This window comes from Typha angustifolia, chromosome 12, assembly GCF_048772165.1.
Source record: "Typha angustifolia cultivar Huaian chromosome 12, ASM4877216v1, whole genome shotgun sequence".
In the NCBI taxonomy this organism is placed as follows: Eukaryota; Viridiplantae; Streptophyta; class Magnoliopsida; order Poales; family Typhaceae; genus Typha; species Typha angustifolia.
Genome location: NC_133250.1, coordinates 6,824,326 through 6,846,757, shown reverse-complemented (window position 1 = coordinate 6,846,757; position 22,432 = coordinate 6,824,326). Strand labels below are relative to the sequence as shown.

At 38.8% G+C, this 22,432-nt stretch overlaps 1 protein-coding gene across 1 annotated transcript; it reads left to right on the top strand.

The window, feature by feature from the left end:
• The first annotated feature begins 14,475 nt into the window (after positions 1 to 14,475).
• LOC140772436 (bidirectional sugar transporter SWEET1a-like) lies at positions 14,476 to 16,904 on the top strand. Its single transcript, XM_073114506.1, has 6 exons — positions 14,476 to 14,606; positions 14,691 to 14,727; positions 14,854 to 14,949; positions 15,157 to 15,436; positions 16,204 to 16,323; positions 16,601 to 16,904. Exons 1-6 carry the CDS (start codon positions 14,573 to 14,575, stop codon positions 16,796 to 16,798), a joined length of 765 nt encoding a protein of 254 aa, XP_072970607.1. The 5' UTR covers positions 14,476 to 14,572; the 3' UTR covers positions 16,799 to 16,904.
• The last annotated feature ends 5,528 nt before the right edge of the window (positions 16,905 to 22,432 follow it).

Below are 22,432 nucleotides of genomic sequence, written 5' to 3'. Positions count from 1 at the left end.
TTCTAATCTCCCTCGACTGTCGAGCCAGCCCTCTTCTTTGGGATCTTGACCATTTCGTTACCTTCGTCTAGTTCTCTTAATCACATCCATAATCCACCCTCATCTCCATACCCATCCATAACCCTAACATCCACTCCACCCGTCACCACCACCATCACCCACGTTATTTCGTATTTTGTCCCAGTTGAAGTTCAAATCTATGAAGGGCATAAATACAAAAGTTATAGATTAGAAAGTTACGGATCTAACCCAATTAGTTTCGTAATTTTCTGACTACCAAAGAATATCTGAAGAATATTTTCCATGCGCAGACTACTTCCTATAATAAATTCAGATCTTAAGGAATTGTTTCGTAGCCGATCTTTTGGTACAAGAACCATCAAATTGGTATCAGAGCGTATCAAAGGGTGCCACAATTAGCTCCTACTCTAGCCAGTCTAGCTCGACTGCTTCTCTATTGCCTACTCCACATTAGAAGCTATCCATCTTGGATAAATTTAATTTCTTGTCTAACATTGATATGACTATCACATTGTTTCATGTTCGAATTGATGTGCAACACTCCACCCGGTTGGCAAATTTGCCCAAATTTCCTCCTCAACCCTCCACTTGTCAGTCCTCTTCTACAGTATTGGTCAAAACATCGCACCAAATTTTATCCTTATAAGTCATGAATTCTGTTGGGACCAAACAACGCTTTCTTATCTCTAGCGTGGTTGAGTTGATCTACAAAATCTTGTAGTGATTAGGATAGGGAACCTCTCTCAAGTTTAATTTGGAAATAATAATAGATGACGCGATATTTATACAACTCCCACTATCCATAATTACTTTGCAAATGCTGCTTCCAATTTTTGTGAATGTGTGGAAGATGGAGCTATGCCTCCAATCATTGTTGATTTTAGATTGAGAGAGCATATCTAACAACATGTAATCTTGTGAAATCTATATGTCTCAGACATCCTAGAGTGGTTTCTCCAAAGTCTTGTTCAGGGTCTGCTTTAAAGGGTTCCTCAATTAAGAGCTTACACACTTTGCAACAACATACCCATAGCTTTGATACTTATAGCATTTGACCCAAGGATTAACCTTAGAAAATTCTTTTTCGACGCTCTTACTCTTATATTCTACCTTGGGTTGTGAAGGGTTAGAGGCAGATTGATTATAGGATTGATTAGTAGATTTTGGTTGATAAGGACTTGTGAAGGGCTTATGAATCTGAGATCTCATTTCATAACTCCTTGAGATAGGGCTATATCTGGACTCTTCTAAGTCTTGAACTAAACTATAGGCTTTTTCCAAAGCATCAATGTTACGGGCAAAGAGTTCACTTTTATCTTTACGCAGGCCAGTCCAAAATCTTGACAAGATTTGCATAGGGTTTTCGATTTAATCACGCTGCACTGAACTAACATCTCATCAAAAATTGCAATGTAATCCTTAGCTGACTTACTTGGGTAAGCCATTTGTCTAGTAATTTAGGGTAATAAGAAGGTGAGAGATATTTATGTTTTAGCTCATATTTCATATCAGGCCAAATTTCAATTATTAGCTTACTCCTAATCTCACAAAGAGTCTCAATTTTGGTCTAGTATTAATTTGCTTACCCAGTCAATTTCATAACAGCAAACTAAAACTTTCGAATTTCAGACATATCATACCATTTAAAATAACGATCCATGTCCTTGTTCTGGTCCAAAAGGTACTAAGGATCTAACTGACCATCAAACATTAGAGCATCAATTTTAATGCTTTGAGAAATCGATCATCAAGATCTCGCTCTTTCTCTTAAAAGTGTTGATGAGCTAACAAAGTGGGAGAATCATCGTGATTAGGATTGAAGCGATAAGTATTTTAAGAAACGATCTGCTCATGGGGTCTCAGTCACTGGTTGATACCTAAGCAGAGTGCCCTAAGTATCTTTGGCATGTTGAGTTAAGATACTTAACTGACCCATAATGTCATTGAGTTTCTTAATAAGCTTGGAATCTATACTACTACTGGACTCACTAGACTCACCGAGGAGATAACCTTACCTCTACGTGTTGGCATACACTAATATACAATGAATAAGTCAAGTTTTGATTTGATTATATATATATTATTTTCTTTTTTTTTCTATGCTTTCTAACTTAAATAGAAATAAATAGTTCTCTAACCCAAGGGAATGCAAATGTCCATAAATTGGGATCCTGTGCTCTGATACCAAAATGATGCAAAACTTGGTAGTGAGAAAGATATGGAGGAGGAAACAAAGGGAAGAAAGGAATGGCTTTTCACACCTCTACCCTTAATTTCACATCTCTACCCTTAAAATGGTTTCACACCAATTTTCTCAAAGGAGCAAAGTCAAGATAAACTTACAATGAAAATAAGCAAAAGACACCTTAAATAGAAAATAAATAAAAGACACCATAAATAACTAAAAATATAAAATTGATCATAACCAAATCCCTATAGGAAGGATGATCAACTGTTGACACCTCTTGGGCTAGTACACTATTACGAACCAGATCTTGACTAATTCAGATGTAAGAAAATTATGAAAATTTAATTGGTAGTAGTTTCGTGAGTTAGGGTTTTAATGACTCTAGTTTCACCTAAATCGGAGGTCAGGATGACAAGTTAAAACTAAAAAAATAGAGATAGATTAGGGCAGAACAGTAAATATTTGATGTTGCGGCGGCCGTTGGAGGGTGGCGGATGGCCAAGGGTGGTGTTGGACAGCCGTCGAGTAGGGTGGTTGCTGGAGGAAGGTAGTGGCTAGAGTTTGAAAGCTTTAGAGGTTCTACAACTATGATCTACTCCTAGAAAGGTAAAGATGATCTAACAACTATGATAAAATAGTAAATCTGGTGATAAGAAATTAACTAAACCCAATTAATTCTTAGTGCTTAGATTTTTGGATGCTTGGATGCTTAACAAGGAGCTCAACCCCTTTGGATATAGATGTAAGCTACAATGAATTCCACTAGGACTAGCCCTAAAGGTTGACACGACTTGAATTAGGATTTGCCTTAAAAGCTTACATGACATAATTGGACTTGCCTTAGATTCTTATTTGACTTAATTAGACTTGCCTTAAGGGCTATTGTGACTTATTTCAACTTGTCATAATGACTTATATGACAAAACTAGGCTTGTTTAAAAGGCATACATTATGAAATAATTAAAAGATAATAGACTCGATCAATCGAGCCCAATGTCCCCATAAATTGATCCGATCAAACCCGGATCTCATCAATCCACTATGCTTTCGATCATCTTGTCCTCAAGATGTCTATGGTGGTTCCCAAACCTTCGTTCTCCCTTAAACTTTATGTCATCGATCTCCTTGTGCGTCCCATCTACCACATGGAAGGGGGCCCCATGGTAGTTTCTTCTCTAGGGCTCACTGGTTTGAGTCATAGTCCGCCTTAGCTACGGTCGGATAGACCAAATCCTAGTCATGGGTGGTTCAAGCCAAGGTCTAAGCGCATGCATTTTAGGCCATGGTTTAGATGTGGCTAGTCTAAGGAAGGTCCTGATAGTGATGGCTTGGATTGAAAAGTGCTTAGATCACCATTGGTGGAAGACTAGGATTTAGACCTTTATTTTCCACCATGATTGAGGCTGTTGCTGGGGGCTACTCCTACATCACATCAGTAATGGAAACAGTTTGTAGAGATGCTAAGAGCTCCACCACATCCAGAGGTGGTGCTTTGGTCACGGTTTGGGCTAGCATTTCCCCTCCCTCATGGTTTGGACTTTTATGCCATGAGGAGGTTGGTTCCGCTATGGCCGACAGTGCTGGTAGTGCAGGGAGGTGGAGGGCGGCTAGAAGGACCTCTATCAAGCCTTAAACGAGTCCTTGATGGCAATTTGGATCTCTTTCAAGTTCTCTTTCAATTCGACCGAAAGTTCTTTGAATAACACCTTCACACATGCTAGTGGCTCATTATCGGGGGTTGCTACTGGTGGTGCCGAGGAAATATCCACAGGAATAAAGACAAGTTCTTAGTCCTCCATGGCTGCGATCTCCCCTAGGTTAGCATTGGATCACGTGTTCATCATTGTCTGAGGAACGTTAGCTTTGATATCAATGTTACAAACCAAATTTGGATTGATTCAAACATAAGAAAATTATAAAAATTTAGATGGTGGTAGCCCTGTGAGTTAGGATTCTAATAGATCCAATTTTATCTAAACCGGAGGTCAAGATGAAAAGTTAAAAATAAAAGAGTGGAGATAGGTCACAATAGGGCAGAACGGTAAATATTCAATGTTATAATAGTTGTTGGAGGGTGGTGGATGGCCAAGCGTGGTGCTAGACAGTCGTAGGGCATGGTGGCTGCTATAGAAAGGTGGTGGCTAGGGTTTGGAAACATTGGAGATTCTACAGCTTTGATATACTCCTAAAAAGGTAAAGACGATCTAATGACTACGATAAAATAGTAAATATAATAAAAAAATTAACTAAATTAAATTAATTCTCAATGCTTGGATTCTTAGATGCTTAACAATGAGCCCAACTCCTTATATATAAAGGTAGGTTACAACGAGTTCTACTAGGACTAACCCTAAAAGCTGACATAACTCGAATTAGGATTTCCCTTAAAGGCTTACATAACTTAAATGGATTTGCCTTAAATGTTTACTTACTTTAACTTGCCTTAATGGCTCACTTGACTAAATTAGACTTGTCTAAAAGGCTTACACTATAAAATAATTAAAAGATAAATAGACTCGATCAATCGAGCCTAATTTCCTTGTGAATTGATCCGATCAGACCCGGATCATATCATACACACGCCATCGAGTCCTCTTAGTGATGTCCGCATCAAAAGGACTCCTAGTCCAATTTTTTCCTCGAAAATTTAATAGAGTAAACACATATTGCAACAAATAAATAGATATTATACCTAACATACTAACATAGAGAAAGAGCTTTGGAGGAATAGTAGTGGTGGAGGAGCTTTGGAGGAGGTTGACTAAAGATGAAAGCCTAGGAATGAATAGAAGATGGTAGTGCGGCCTTGGAGGAGGCTAACTATAGTCTTTAGTGCTAAGGGTCGAAGGATGCGAGCACTAGGATTTGAGCGGGATTTAGTCTCAGATGGTAGTGTTAGGTTATCAGGGAGAGATTTCAACTATTGGATAAAAAAATCTAATATATTAATAATTAATAATTTTGAGCTTATCAAGTCGAGCTTGAGTGAGCTAACTTTAGCTTAAATTAGATTTGAAATTAATTTCGAGTAGGACCCAGAGTCAAACTCGAGCCGCTCACTTATGATATCCCTAACTATAAGGAAGTAAAATATATTTTTCTCCTTTTATGAATTATTAATTCAATTTCAACCCTCTATATCTCCAAAATTGACACATTATTCCATGTGGACCAATTTGTTTGAGCCGGTCTAAGTGTGTTGCCCAATGTGCATTGACATATTCATCTAAACATCTGATGTTTGTGCATGCTCAAAATCAAATATAAATGCCAATATGATTAGAGTAGGCATGATGACAACCGTTGAATATGCAAGATTAATGATTGATTGATACATTGTCGAATATTTGATTGTGCTTCTAAATTGATAAGTGAAATTTTATGCACTGAATCCTTATCGGTGGAGAAAGGGTGACTTTAAGACGTCCTAGACTATCCCAATATTATTAGTGTTGAGTATCCCATGTAAGGATTAATTCCATGTTGAAAATAAAGAAAAAGTTAAAAATTTTATATAGAGTCTTAGGTCTTCACCTAATAGCTTAAGCTTGTGGGTTCTAAGATTTATGTCAAATTCTATTTTATTTGGACTAGGACTCCCGTATCCCTTAACAAGTAGTACTATAGCTGATAATTTGGCAATCCAAGAATATTGGGAAGTAGTTTGGTATGACTAATTTAGTAGTTCCAGTAAACATGCGGGCTCCTATGAATTCATAGTAATGCAGTAGTCGTATATGGTTTGACTAATGGAGGAGAGCTAAAATCCAGAGATTAAATTTTGCACACAATATCATGTACAAACTTAGTTACACTCAATGAAACAAAAGTCCCGGTTTAGTACAAGGATGCATGGAATTGCCGCATAGGGTCAAAAAAGTGGATTCATGGTAACTCTTAAAAGATTTGCTGATAGTATTAAAGAGTCGTACCCTTAAAATTAGTAGGTAACCGGAAGAGAAATTTGCCACAAGGTTTAGCTAAAAATAATATATTGGACTCAAAGGGGCAGTCATTGATGTTTGATTCACATGTGAAAGAAAATATTGTTGAGTATCACATGTGAGAGTTCAGTACTAAATTATAAAGAAAAGAAAAAGTGAAATATTTATATAAAATCTTGAGCCATCACCTAATAGCTTGTAGCTTTTCAATATACCCATATGAAGGTGGAGTTTAAGCTTTTTAGGTTGAGCTGAAATCTAAAATTTATGTCAAACCCTATGTCACTTAAGTAGGACTTCTCCGATAATAATCTGCCCAAATGTAGAATCGAGTCAACTCGGTGAAAAGCTCTATACAACGAACTACAATCGAGATCTATTTACCACTGTATAAGGCTCAGCGGAGTCTTTAACTTGATTTCCACTTAGTTGACTCTCAAGGCCAAGTCAACTTGTCAAGTTCTTGAAAGCTGATTAATTAATCGAGCTGGAGAATTGGAAAAACTTACTCTATCCATCTATCCATTGGGCCAAAATGGGCCACACTTCCACTTCTGTGGCAAAAGGAAATGAAGAAATATTTGCCTTGAAGAGAGAGAGAGTGACAAGTTAAAATATAAATATTATAGAGCCCTCTTTTCCAAGGCATTGGATTTTCATTTCTACCACCAAACCGTACTTAATTAATACCAGACATTTATATCATCTTGCAATGGAAATAAGAGGTTATCAGAATAAGCACATTAATTCCGTAAGACTGCGAGTGCCTCCTCTCTTAGTAGTTACTACCCTGCGTCTTAAGTAATTAAAACATTTGCCTTCAAAAGTGTTTATCCATAATCGAGTTCGAGTTCATCGATGTTTTTCCATATGATCATGTATTGATCTATAGATCATTAATATTGCTCCTTAGATATATTTTTCCTACCTAGCCTAATCTAGCATTCACAAAGGGAAGCATGCGTAGTAACACAAGGATTAACCTAAGCCATGCCAATGCATAACAATGGAGTTAAAAAGAATGGCCTAATTTACCTACAGTAACTTTGGCTGTAAGGTCACACTCAAGAAGTCTTAAGCCAGAGGATCCTCTCAAACATAATTGAGAAAAGAGCTCTTTAGTGTCATCAATCAAAAACTCCTCCCCACTACTGTCTTTATGCAAAAGCAACAAAAGCACCCAGAATGTGTTGTCACTAATCTTGGCCAGAAAGATCTGGTTCTAACGCATTAAAAGCTTTCCTCAAGATGCCAGTCTTGAGCAAGAGAGATCCTGGCATATTTTTTTGTTGTCTCTGTCCTAAAAGCTGATGGCTATGTCTTCTTTAGCATTCTGGATGAATCCAATTCCATTTTGAGAATCCAATCTTGTTTCTCCAAGAAGTGATCATGACACAATTGATTGTTGTGTCTCTTTCAAATAATAATCAAGGATAATTTTTTTTAACAACTAAAAATTAGTTACTATACAGATGAGTTTAAAAGTAACCATAAATATAAAATGATCTCAGTGTTCTTTTAACTTTGAATAATTTTGTTTAGATGAAGGTAAAACTAGATGGAGAATTAGATTTTAAAGTCAAACACATGGTATTATAGGTATTTTTATTTTTCTAAAAGTAACGGAATATTTTCTATTTTTATAAATGTGTCAAAATTATATCATAATAAGAAAATAGAATAATTATATGTAGACCCATTAAATTATTGATCATTTTCATGCATAATTTATTTCTCATGGCACATTAATCTCCTTAACTATGTGAAACCTCCTAAATACTTATTTTATTAGTTATTATTTTTTTTTTAAATGTCATGTGATCAAGTTTAAACATACAGAAGGCTATTTTACTCTTATATGGAGAAAGAAAGATAGAGCAGCTAGGGATAGATTTTTTAATTTTTTTCGTCTATACCATCACGGGATGGGAGACAAAGATAGTTGAAAAGTTTTAAGTGTCACAAGTAAACAAATGAGGAGTTTATAAAAAACGAGTAATAATTTAGAAGTCTAGGTGTAATTAACCTTAGAAAATTCTTTGGTCTTTTATACTATCTTTATAAATGTCATCTATCTATAAGATATCATACATAATAAATTTATAATACCAAGACCTATCAAAGTGATTGATAGATTAGTTGGATTATAAAATGATACAACTTTCTTTAGACCTAATCCATGATGTCTACTCATGAATAGTGAAATGTGATTTCATATAATTATAAAGAGAAAGTGGCACTTGGTGACAAGGTGGAACCAATATGCAATATGGCTAGGCTTGCAATCCACTTGGTAGATGAGTATTATGCTAGTTAAGGGAGGAACCAATGCCACCACGTGAGGACATGCTAGAGACATCCTTGGTCCAAGCCGGCAAAGGGGTGGGTAAATTAAAATACCTATGGAGCCTTCAAAAAGGATGCATATTAGGCAGGTGCTGGAGCTCTTGTTTGCAATGTGGATGGAAAACTTCTATCAAGAAAATTGAAAACTAGTCCCGATGTTGTCTCCCCTATTTTCGGAGGCATGGGCCATGAGAATGGGCTTAAGGATAGTGGATCCTAACTCCAAAGTGAAAGTGGAGTCAAACTCACAAACTCTTGTGAGAATTTGAGAGGAGAATGTGATTGCCCATGGCAGGTTACAAATGTAGTTAGTGATAATAAGTCTATTCTTATAAGTTTGATTGAATATAAAATCGCCCATATTGGTAGAGAGGGTTATTTGGTGGTTGACAAGTAGCGCACCAAGGTATGACTTTGGTTATAGAGGTACTTTTAGGGTCGAGTAGATCCATACCACCCAACTTGCAATTTTTGATTAACTCTGATGTTTTCCCGCAAGAGAGGGGCAATACCAGCTGAGCTTTTATTTTCAAAAAATAAATAAAGAGAACTAGAATTCAAAAATTCTTATCCACAAGTAGTTCCTACAATTGGGCTAGAAAAGATTCACTATCTTTTTACAAGAAACCCCATCATTATCGAAAAGAAAGGAGAAAGATATTTAGAAAATTTAAATTTGGGGCTTACTAGATGGCGAACAAGGGTGATAAGGTTCCCTTGACGCTTGTAAATAAAGAAGGACATACAATACTAATGAGCTTCATCATCTAAGTATGCTAAAGCTTAAGACAATGCTGTTGGGCAATCTTAGACATTAGTAGCAGCAGGTTCATGCTATGCTAGTTTTACCAATGTAAGTATCCCAAAAGAGATTAACAAAGTTAAAAAAAGCAAATGGAAGATTACATAATTGTGGATTTGAAGGTGCTAGAGCTTTGTCAGGCCACATGGAAGCTCTCCCTTTTTGGTAGATTTTTAGGGAGGGTGATTCTCCTAGATGGCTAAAGGGTGTCTTAGCTAAGATGTGGAGTAGCACAGATGGTTTTCTCCATCTCAGACATAGTTGTAGGATTCCATATTTTTATATTCAAAAAGGAGAACATGATGTACATATTGACGAATTGATCTTGGACAATCATATACAAGGTGCTAAACCTCATATCTTGGAGAAACAATTTCTATCCTATAGTAAAAGTTTTTACTATTGCACAGATATGGATTTAGCTACACAACTTACTTAAATAATATTGGGAATTGGAGTCCCTTATTCCAATGCTTGCCGACTTTAGCAAGCTACTAAGAGTTAATGAGGCTACTTTAAATTACTAATGGAGCAAGTTTGCTTGGGTTTGTGTAAAGCAAGAGTTGAGAAAATTACTAAAGAAAATTGTATGGTTAGGACCGAAGAAGAAAGGATTGGATCAAATAATAGTATATGGAAGCATCATAGTCTTTTTCTTTCATTATGGTCTGATAGGGCATAGGGAGGAGGTTTGCCCAGCGAGAAAGGAGAATAAAACTGACATGAGCAGGCAGAGACCATAGTAGCTCCCTGAAGGGCAAGATGATTAAGGGAAGTTGCTTGTCTCAAACGAAGCTACTTCCACTTATGTCTCCTGATGCATGATGAAGAGAAAGTTGTAGATCCATGCCATAAGTGGCACTAAGGGTCTCGGGAGTCCCTAAAAAAGTGGTTAGACCAGAATTTCCTGGTTAGCAACGAGCGGTATCAGGTGGGTAGCAGAAGATGAGAAAGAAAGAACAAAGGCTAAAATAAGCCAAAGTAGTACAGGTTGGAGAGAAGTTGACCTTAGGATGGGCTACCGGTTCAACCATTGGGTTAAAAGCTCCTAGGTCAAGGAAGGCTTGAGGTGTTACAAGGTGAAAGAATCCACTTAATTAGGAAATACTATGCATAAGAGATGACTCAAGTTCCACACATTCATTGGTGAAAGGTAAGAACATGGGTCCATAACCTAGGCCCTCTAGAATCAGACAAAAAGCAAGGAAAATGAGAGATTCATAAATATTATATTTGCTTCATTACACGAAATGTAGGCAAGCAAAATGCCAAATTAATCAAGTGTAGACTTGCATGAGCCCAAGGGAAAGCTAACCAAGAGAAAAAAAATAAGTCTTAAGCCCCTAAAATTTCTCTCAAGATGCCATGCCTAAAGAGATGGATAATCCCATGAAAGGTGACATTATTACAAAGTCTTATTCAGACATGGGAGGATCATTATTAAATTTATTTATGATTCTGTTGGGGATAGGTCCACCTTATAACCTCCACTTAGCTATTGTTAGAATAAATAAAGGAAAAAGAAAAGGTTAAGTCTCATGGAAACCCTTTCCCTAACGAGACCTACAAAGAGGACATTGCTCTAGTTAAAATGGGGCTAGCCAGTGACAAGGATAGAGCATCAAGAGTACAATATGTCAAAGCAATTTAGTATATCAAGAGAAGCAATTTATTTAAGAGAGAAATATAAAGAATTATTAGAAATTGACGGTGCTGCAAATAAGACCACCAAAGGAGGATGAAGGAGTCATGTATTTAGATGCTAAGGAAGGCAATCAATTGAATCATTCTTGTAGAATGCAAGAAGGGGCTCTTTTGATGGCTTCAAATGCCATAGATTATCTGATGAAAGATTGAATAGACCTATAGAGTTTTTTGGCCTCTAATAGGGGTCGAACAAGCTGAGTTTTGCCTCTCTTTTTTTCCTATTTTTATGTATAATACGATTATTTGAACTGTAAAGAGACCCTAAAGAAAGAGTCCCTAGATAGGTATACAGACATGAATAAAGATTTCAAACTGAATTTCCTATTGCTGGTAGAAACTCTTACAGACTGGAACAAAACTAAAAAGGTGGCAAGAGTTTTGGATATATGCTACTTGTTTTTCATGGTTCTAATGATTGGTGTTTTTGGCCTCATTGTCTTATGAAGAAATGAGGATTGAGTGGGTAGATGTTATTGCCGCCTTTTAGTATGTTATGGACATAGTAATCATCCCAACAAATAGCCAAAGTCTTAGGCAAAAGTCAAAAATTAGACTTTTCTACAAATTATAAAAAAAAGCAATCACTCATATGTAGATCCTAAACATGCGTAGGAAAAGAACGATGGCTACTAATAAATTACATGACTTTATTATTTCTAGTAAAGTTACCAAATATTTGAAGATGGTAGTAAAATAATAAATGAATAAAAACTATGTCAAATGTAGCATATAAGTATGAAATAATGCAAAGAGAAGATGTTAGATTAAATCATCAACTTTTAAAGAAATCTTTTGAGGTCTCGTATTCTTGAGAACTATAATAAATTTGCGGCTCCCAAATCTTATAGCCTTACCTTTAATAATATCTTAGCCACTAATCTTACTATGTCTACAGAGATTCTCTCTATGTGTAGTATCTACTGAAGGAATGCTGAGATGCCATGACCGATGCGCACCATCTCCACAATACTCCATTGAAAGAATGTCTCATTTCGCTTAGTATTGTTGTCCTCTACGCTAACTCTTCGTCATTGCGAACAGAACTATAAGCTGAGTAGAAATTATAGGGCTAAAAATAAATATAAGTACATATAATATCTAATTATAAATTAATTATTTTAAGATTATTAATCTTGTTTAACTAATCACTAATTATACATAATACTTATTACCTAATCATGTAAAATAAAAATCAAAACTTAGTATTTTATTTTATAAAAATAGTGTTTAGTTAGCAAACTAGATGGAGCATTTAGCAAACTAGTTGAAGAGGTTCCTACACAATATCAATAGATGGAGCATTTCGTAAACTAGATTGAATTTGAGGTCCTTCCTTAGAACTATCAAATGAAATATTTTGCAAACTATATGAAGGTGGAGATTCTTATTTAATATCAAATTGAACATGTGCAGTAGTCCATGATAGAGATCCATAGACAAATAATGACGACAATCTATGCTAGCAACCATTTCTACGAAATTAAACTCATATGGGAGGATTTAGGAAGTCTTGCTTTTGTTAGTGTGCTTTGGGTGGTAGTAGGAGTCTTCAACACCTTTCTCAACACCAGTGTGGAGGTGCATCAGGTCGATTTTCTTCGGGCCAAAAGAAAAGGTGCAACTGGTCAATTTTCTTCAACACCTTCCATTTATCTGATGCAACAACTAGATTGGCCCAATAGGATTTGGGTTAGATTACACAGGGTCCTTATTAATACTTGCTGGCTCAGCTGCCATCCTCTTTCCAACTAGAAAATCAAATTTGAAAAATCGTACCTCTTTCTTCCACCTTGGATTAACCTTGAATTGGTGGTTCTTTATATAGCATCCATCCTCTTATCTCTAGTTAGCCAAGATGCCCGTTGTCCACCTAGGAATTTTTTTTTTTCAGCTGCCAGGTCAAGGTGCAAGATTACAAGTTTCCTAGCCAATTTGATCTATGCATTTTTAACCCAATTTGTCTTGGATGTTTAGGTGGGATGGAAACACATATGAGTTATTCCTACTACACCAAGAGTGCGCACCTTTTGTTAGAAACTTTTTTGGTATAGGTTACCAACTAGTGACTATTTCTATGGGCTTTTTATTAGCTCGGATAATTTGTGTAGCCTCTATGAGCTTCATAGAGAAATGATAGACCACCTATTTTAGAACTACATGTATGAGCTAGATGTGTGGGATAATGTGAGGAGTATGCTTGATTTGGAAGCTAACTTGGATCTGAGTTGAATTTGGACTGGGATGACACTATCGACTGAAGTAGAATTTTAAGGTCAAGTAAGTCATTATGAACATGAACTCGAGGTGGACTACCCCTGGGTGGTGGCCTACTAGGCAACCTCCTTCAAAAGCTAGCTATGAACAAAGCTTGGACACAAAACCCGCAACAATATATGACGGAAGTCATCTTCAGTTAGCTAAGTCAAAATGAATAAAAATGGCACTCTATTTAATAGAGTGTACTAAGGTGGTGCTGATGCGGATCCTTCATAAAGGTTGCTTATACCTATGGCACATCAACTCTATTATGGAGAAATTTTTTATAGTTCTCTCTCTTTTTAGTGATGTAAAGTTTTTTCATCTTTTTAGAGAGAGGAATCATATAGGGGTCTCCTCAGATAGGATATCCTCCCAACGTGTACTTCTGACTGTGGATGCTTTGGTGCCCCTGATCTCGCCCACTTATTGTTTTTGGACTCCTCTCCTACCTTTTTTGATAGGAGGGTTCTTAGCTAATTATAGCTCTTTTCCAATAAAAAAATAATAAAGAGAACTGTATATAAAAAAAAGAGATATATTTGCCAGGGAAGGGATACTCTCTTTTCCAGTAAAAACATATTAAAGAGTACTGTATATAATAATAAAAAAAAGAGATATATTTGCTAGGGAAGCGAAACTCTCTTTTCTTCTTAGGTGCCAAAGTGAATTAAGTTCAGACCTGAAAAAATTGAATGGTTTTGTGAAAGTGAACTTATCACTTCGTTTTCCTTGCTGCCTATCACCTTCTACTTCTCGAATCAATTGTTACAAACACCCATTTCCAGGTGACCCACATATTTATTGTAAGGACAGCAAAGGTGGGACCCAATGGGCTGCTCAGAACCGTGAGAATTCAAGTAGCATTTTTCGACTTTCTTGACTCCTGTTCTGTTCACTTCCTTTCAGCCAATGCATGCTCGAAATCGCCTAACACTTTCCCTCCTTTCCACGTATCATGCAAGAATCAATGCGGTTCTGCTACGATTTTATTTTATTTTTCTAGAATTTTGATTTAAATTCTTACATCTTAAAGAACTTTCTAGTCTGATATGATGCGAAATCTTCAGAAGAAAAATAAAACCTTTAAAGAAAAAAAATATATAGAGATAGAGAAGAGGTAAATAATTCTAAGATTTAACCCACCACCTCACTCTAATATTTACTTGGTGAGGCACTGGATAAGAACAACATTGTTATTTGTATATAAAGCTCTGCCCACCAAGGAATTAACACCAACAAAAGTAACTTCATTTCTCAGAAGCACAGAGTTGGGGTTCCTCGTCTGCAACCTGTTGATCTTTTTTCATGGCTGTGCTGCATTTCTTGTTTGGAATTTTTGGTCAGTTGTGTTCCTCTTTCTCCTCCTCAATTTTGGCAGTCATTTTGAGAGACAATTTCTTATGGATTCTCTGATCTTTTGCAGGGAATGCAACTGCTCTCTTCCTCTTTCTATCTCCCATGTAAGTCTATGGGTCTATTTGGAATGCTATCTTATTTTTGTTTTCTTTTCAAAGTGTATATTGATCCCTTGGCTAGTTCTTTTTATGGCATGCATGATTAATGTAATGTAATATATTGTGTAACAGTGCCACATTTAGGAGGGTAGTGAGGTGCAGATCAACTGAGGATTTCTCAGGGGTTCCCTACACTATGACCCTGCTGAATTGCCTCCTCTCTGCTTGGTAAAATTCCTCTATCATCATTTTCTAATGGTTTTATTCCTAGCCATATATATGTGTTGATGTCATCCAGTGACTACTTTTGCATGCTAAGCATCTGAAATTATAGTTTCCAGATTGAATTCAAGTATACTGATAGATTTCAACCTTTGCACATGATTCTGACCTAAACTCTACTGCCAATTTTTCGGTTATCTTTGTTATATGGAGGTATGGCTTGCCATTCATTTCGCCAAATAATATACTGGTGTCGACGATCAATGGCACCGGTGCAGTGATTGAATCTGTGTATGTAGTGATATTCCTGACATTTGCGCCGAACAAGTTGAGGGTTAGGATGCTAGGCCTTCTTGCTCTCGTCATGTCAGTATTTGCAGTGGTCGCCCTCGTCTCGCTACTTGCCCTCCATGGTCACTCTCGCAAGATCTTTTGCGGTTTTGCAGCTGCCATCTTCTCCATCTGCATGTATGCTTCTCCTCTCTCCATCATGGTAATCTTTGCACTATCCTACCTTGCTTTAGCTTACGTAATTAGCAAGTTCCTGATTGTGAGTTATGAAAGTTGGAAATAACTGTAGTTAGTTTGTTTGTTAACTATATTCTCTCATTATGGCCTAACTATCTACTAACAATATGCCAACTATCTTATATGAAAATCCTCTTACTGTATTCTGACATAGGAATCAGCATATTCTATTCAAGTGAAACAATATAATAGTTTAGGTGTTATGCCAATACAGGGTTTTGTAGAAAGACAACTTGTTTTTAAGTTCATATTTTATGATTTTATCTATTTAAAATGTCATGGTTTTAACAATAGATCTACCTCTCTATGAAACAAAGTTATCTAAGTATTTTTCCACTTCCTGGATCTGTAAGTTAAAAATTCACTAAAATTGGTGTTTGTCAAATCACTCTCAACTTTTTGCCAGTAAAGGGGAGAACTGAATTACCTAATGAACAATCAACCGTAAATGTCCAAATTACTCGTATATGTTGATGGTACCTTCATATATACTTCTATGAGCCTATTTTACTAAATTAAGATAGTATATCTTCAAGAGATGTTAACCATTTGCATCTGCATCAACATATGAACAGAGCTACATAACACTGCAATTACTTGAAAGTTCAAACAAATTATTGATGGCTAGATACAGTAACTCAATCAGCATGAACAAGGAAAATAGAAAATCTTGTGAAACTTAAATTTTATCCATTGTATACTGAACACTTATTCTCTAATGCTCATATACAGAGGTTGGTGATCAAAACCAAAAGCGTGGAGTACATGCCTTTCTTCCTCTCATTGTTCGTATTCTTGTGTGGGACATCATGGTTCATCTATGGGCTACTTGGTCGTGATCCTTTTGTTGCGGTAGGGTAACTCAAATCTTCAACTCCTCTGCCTTCTATACTTCTTTTCTCTTTAAATACGCTCAATCTTTTAAACACCAAATAGATAGGAAAATCCTCATTTTAAGTAGAAGTAAACTTTTACTTTGCTTGTATGCTATTCTTTGAGCACTTCAGTGCCAGTTCATGCCTTGAGAAATGATAAAAATAAACAAGGATAACTTTTGAATAAGCACCTAAGCAGTAGAGGTTCAAATGCATGAAAGCAATTATTTTACAGGGAATTCAAATATTTGCAGGTGCCTAATGGATGTGGGAGTGTGCTTGGATCCCTGCAATTGATCTTGTATGCAATTTATAGGAATCACAAAGGTGTAAACCACCACATGCAAGGAGACTCTGGGGAGATAAATGAATCCAAGGCCTGCAACAACAACAACAAGAGCATGGAGAAGATGAGAAATTATGCCAATAATCAAATGCAAAATGAGGTGTAAGACAAATAGGATGATTAAGAATGTCTATTTCTGCTCATTCCATCATCATCTCCCTTTAGATCAGGTCATGCTTAACATTTCATGAACTTACTAGTATTTTGTAATAAATCCATAGTTGACTATAAGTTGTATTACTAAATTTAAAGAACTAAAAGATAGACTTGTTGTTACAAACCAAATCTGGAACGATCCGTCCGGAGGATGATCCTGAGCTTTTGAGAGGTAATATTATCGAAAGTTAGATTTTTAATGGATTTGGAATGAAGTCAATCAGAGATACGGAATGTAAGTTATGGTTAGAATAGTGGAGCAATGTCAAATAGGATAAAACAGTAATTAACCAACATTGTGGTCGTCGGAGGGTGGCAGACGGCCAAGGGTGGTAGTGGATGGCCGTAAGGTAGGGTGGCTGCTAGTGGAGGGTGGTGACTATAGTTTGGAAGGTCGGATACTTCTACGGCTATTATCTACTCATAAAAAGGTAAGGCGATCTAATGGCTACGATAAAAAATAAAGATGATAAGAAATATTTGGCTAAACTCATATTCATTCATGATTATTATCAACACATATCCACTTCTATTTATAAGAGTAAAAATTCCTAGTGAATCACATGCGGATTACTTGATTTTTTTAAAAATTCAATCAATATGATAAAGCTAACTAACTAACTTGACTCGACTAAACCTATATGATTGAATCGTGACAATCTACCATGCTTCTAACACCTTATTCTCAAGGTGACTAGTCTTTCATGTCTTTGTACTCATACAACTTATTATGCCAATTAGTGGATTTAGGTTTGTCTTCCTCGAGTCTACCTGGGAACATGATATGGGTTTGCTAGCGCTTACATTTATGACTGAGGGTAAATCGATTATCATAGTAGAAACATAAACCTTTTGTTCGGGTTTCTTCAAAGTCATTGGGTACAAAGCAGTGTGAGATCATCTGTCGGTTAGGCTTAGTCACCGGTGCAAGCCGAGTCCAGGTAGATGCCGTCTCTAGTGGGTCGTGCGCTTGGACCGTCTTTCTACTCTCCTCTTTGTAGATCTGGTTCAGCTGATCCAACTTGGACTCCATCAGAATAGCTATAGAAAAGGCCTCATTAGAAGTAGTTGGCCTCAAAGCCTTGACTTCAGCCTAAGCTCACTAATGAAGGTGGTTTTTAGGGCTAAGTTAGACCAATTAGTGACTCGGCTGCATATCCGCTCAAACTCCTCCCAGTAAGCTCGAATTGTTGTTGACTGAGTCAGCTTAGTCAACATGGCCTGAAAGTCATTGTACTAGGTCAGATCGAACTGAGCATAAATCGCATCCGCAAAGTCGTACAAAGACTCGAATGGTCGCGTTCGCTCAACTGATTGGTACCACCTAATCGCCATGCCCTTTAAGTGAAATGAGGCTAGCTGGACCTTCTAGTAGTTAAGTGTGCCATGGTGCGTGAAAAACTGCTCCGCTAGATAGGTCTAATCTAACGGGTCTCCTCTAGAGAATTTTGAAAAGTCAAGCTTAACTATTCAAGCCTGGATCCCAAAATATGGTCTGTCATCGTGGTTGTAGTGACCTCGGGGTCAAGGCTGGTCTCGTGGATCATAGGCCCATGGGTTCGGCTCATGTCGCACCCGGGCAGCACGTGGGTTCGGCTCAATCTAATGATGCGGGCCCACTGTGTCATTCCATCATTTATCCTCGGACTCGTACTCATACTTGGGGTCATGTTCATGGATTCCAAATTGATTCACACAAGGTGGTCAAACTGGTTCGCAAAAATTTGGCTTGCCTCAAAAATTGTGCGCTTCATCTCCTTTATTCAAATAACCTAACCCTAACCCTATAGCTGAATTTAGAATTTAGGCTAGGGGTGCTGCCAAAGGTTGCATGGAGGGCGGCGGCGGCTGGGTTTGGTCGTGGGTCACTAGCAATCGGCCCCTAGTTAGTCCTCTCGGCAGCGGAACAGCAGCGAACAGCGATGGGACCCAATTATCAAGCTCAAGCTCGAGTGGCTATAGTGGCAGCCATGGCATATCACTAACGGGTCCACCGGCCCCCGATAGCTATGCAAGGAGCCTGTGGCCCCATTATAGGGGAGCAGCGGCGATGAAAAGCCGGCGGAGCTACCCCATCGTAGGGGTAGCTTCCCACGGTGACGGCTGTCGGGTTCAGCCACTCGATGGTTACCAGCAGCTATGGTCATCCTCTAAGAGAGAGTAGATGCGAAGCGAAGGTTTGGATCGAAGATCTTCACGAGACGGCCCATGAACGGCCACCACTAGCTAGCAGTCGGCCCAAGGAAGCTAGTCATGGCCGTCGGTGATTGTGGAAGCGCGAGACCCGCGGCCACCACCTACGGGTTTGTTACCATAAACCACCGATGCTGGTAGTCTTCTGGCCAGTGCCAGCATGAACGACGGTTATGTCTTGAGTGTTGTTGGTCTAAGGAAGCGAGTAGACATGGCGATTGGTGTCAATCGGGGCTGGATCATTACCGACGGGAAGCTAGGGTTTTCAGCCCTAGCTCCCACTACGGGTGGGGAAGATGACCTCACAGCCACTATTGTGGGTGGTTTCGGCAGGGCAGTGGCGTTTATGAGGGTCTACAGGGCCGGAGGAGTCTCCACCACTACTAGAGGACGGGTTGAGGCCGTTGTTTGGGCCAGTTTATCCCCTCTCTCACGATTTGGTATTGGTGGCCACAGCTGGCTTGGTTCCGCCATGGCCAGTGGTGCTGGAGACATGAGGTGGCGTGCTGAGTCAGGAGGGCTGCCACTAAAGCTTGAATAGCCTTTTTCATCCTCTCGACGCTCTCTACCATGGATCTAGTGACCTCGTTAGAAAAATCTTTAAAAATTGCCTTCGCCTAAGCTAGTGGCTCGTCGTCGATGATTGTTAGGGCTGGATGGGGCATCAAAGAGACTCCCATAGGATAGAAGATGAGTTCCTGGTCTTCCATGGTCGCTCCTTCCTCGTTTGTTTTGGATCGTGTGATAACCATTATCCGAGGAATGTCGACTTTGATACTAATGTTACAGACCAAATTTGGAGTGATCCGTTTGTAGGATTATCCTAAGATTTTGAGGGGTTGTAATCTCGAAAGTCTCGGATCTAATGGCTTTGGAATGAAGTCAATCAAAGATCCGGATGGAAAGTTATGGTTAAAATAGTGGAGATAGGTATCTTTGGCACCACCAGCAATTGCTGACAATGAGCCACCCGCGGCTGAAAACCCACCTCATCCGATGGCTAGGGCTTGCTCTGATTTGACAATGCCTAGGGCTATGGCAAGACCAACTGTAGCTATAATTTGGTTCAAATCACTCGTGGCTAGGATTTGGCCCGAGCCACACGCGACTAAGGCGGACTATGGCTCAAACCAGTGGACCATAGACACCTTGAGGACAAGGTGATCGGAATCGTGGTGGATTGATACGATCCATGTCTGATCGGATCAATTCACAGGGACATTGGACTCATTTGATTGAGTATATTTATTTTTTAATTATTTCATAATGTAAGTCTTTCATACAAGTCTATTTTAGTCATGTGAGCTATTAAAGCAAGTCAAAATAAGTCATGATAGTTCTTAAGGCAAGTCTAGTTAAGTTAAGCCTTTAAGATAAGTCCAATTAAGTCATGTAAGTCTTTAAGGCAAATCCTAATTCGAGTCATTTCAGTCTTTTTGGCTAGTCCTAGTGGGACCCATTGTAATCTACCTCTATATATAGAGGGGTTGAGCTCCTTGTTAAGAATCTAAGCATTGAGAATTAATTGAGTTTAGTTATATTTTTATTATCATATTTACCGTTTTATCGTAGCTATTAAATCATTTTTACCTTTCTAAGAGTAGATCATAACCGCAAAACCTCCAAAGCTTCCAAATTCTAGCCGCCACCATCCTCTAGCAGCCATCCTACCCTATGGCCATCCACCACCACCCTTGGTCGTCCGCCACCCTTCAATGACCATCGCAACGTCAAATATTTACTGTTCTGCCCTATTCTGACCTATCTCTACTATTTTGATCATAACTTTCCATCTGGATCTCTGATTGACTTTATTCCATATCCATTAGATCTAAGACTTCCAAGATTACAACTCCTCAAAATCTTAGGATCATCTTATTCTGCTCCGTTCTGACCTATCTCTACTATTTTGATCTTAACTTTCCATTCGGATCTCTAATTGACTTTATTTCAAATCCATTAGATCTAAGACTTCCAAGATTATAACTCCTGAAAATCTTAGAATCAACCTATGAACGGATCACTCCAGATCTGGTCTGTAATATTGGTATCAGAGCTGACATTCCCTAGACAATGGTTATCATGTGATCCAAGATGAATGAGGAGGGAGTGACCATCGGGGACAAGGAACACATCTCCGTTCCTATGGGAGTTTCTTCGGCGGCCCCTCCACCCTTAGCAATACCAATGTTATGAACTAGATCTAGAATGATCCATATTTAGGATGATCCTGAGATTTTGAGAGATAATAATCTCAAAAGTCAGGGTTCTAATGGATTTGGAATGAAGTCAATCAGAGATTCGGATTGAAAGTTATGATTAGAATAGTGGAGTAAGGTCAAATAGGGCAAAAGTAATCGACGTTGTGACGATCGTCGGAGGATGGTGAACAGCCAAGGGTGGTAGTGGATGACCGTAAGGTAGGGTGGCTACTGGTGGAGGGTGGTGGCTAGGGTTTGGAAGGTCGTAGGTCGTCGGTAGTCGGCCCTTAGTTGGTCCTCGCGGCGGAATGGTGGCAAGCAGCAGTGGAACCCAATCATTGAGCTCGAGCTCAACTAGTTGCAATGACGGCCATGGCATGTCCCCGGCGGGTCCACTGGCCCCCTAGTAGCTATAGAAGGAGCTTGTGGCCCTACTACAAGGGCAGCAGCGGTGGAAAGCCACAGTAGAGCCACCCCATTATAGGGGTAGCTTCCCACAGTGGTGGCTATCGGGTTCAGCCACCTGACGATCGTTGGTGACTGTGGTGGCTACCACTGGCTTGTAGTCAGCCCAAGAAAAGCCAGCAACGATCGCCGGTGGTGGTGGAAGCACCAGACCTGCGGCCACCAGTCATTGGTTTGCTATAGCATAAACCACCGACACTAACGGTCTTCTGGCCAGTGTCAGCGCAAACAGGGGTCGTGTCTCGGGTGCTGTTGGTCTGAGGAAGAGAGTGGGCATAGCGTTTGGTACCAGTGGGGGCTAGATCACCGCCGATGGGAAGCTAGGGTTTTTTGCCCTGACTCCCCCCATAGGTGGGGAAGATGACCCCATGACCACTGCTGCAGGTGATTCCGACGTGGCAGTGGTGTCTCGGAGGGTCTCTAGGGTTGGAGGAGTCTCCACCGCTGCCCGAGGCTGGCCTTGTTCTGCCATGGCCAACGGTGTTGGCAACACAAGATGGCCATACTGAGTTAGGAGGGCTGTTGCTAAGACTTGAATAGCCTTTTCTATCCTCTCGACACTCTCCGTAATTGATCAAGTGACCACATTAGAAAAATATTTAAAATTGCCTTTGCCTACGCTAGTCGCTTGTCATCGACGGTTGCTGAGGTGGAGGGGGCACTGAAGAAACTCCCACAGAAACGGAGATGAGTTCCTAGTCCTCTATGGTCGCTCCTTCCTCGTT

What these genes read in the sequence shown, in the direction of transcription:
- LOC140772436 (XM_073114506.1), top strand. Translation starts at nt 14,573, where the DNA reads ATGGCTGTGCTGCATTTCTTGTTTGGAATTTTTG. An exon ending in TTCCTCTTTCTATCTCCCAT is followed by an intron (nt 14,728 to 14,853) that starts GTAAGTCTATGG and finishes ATTGTGTAACAG; the next exon opens with TGCCACATTTAGGAGGGTAG. An exon ending in GTCGTGATCCTTTTGTTGCG is followed by an intron (nt 16,324 to 16,600) that starts GTAGGGTAACTC and finishes AAATATTTGCAG; the next exon opens with GTGCCTAATGGATGTGGGAG.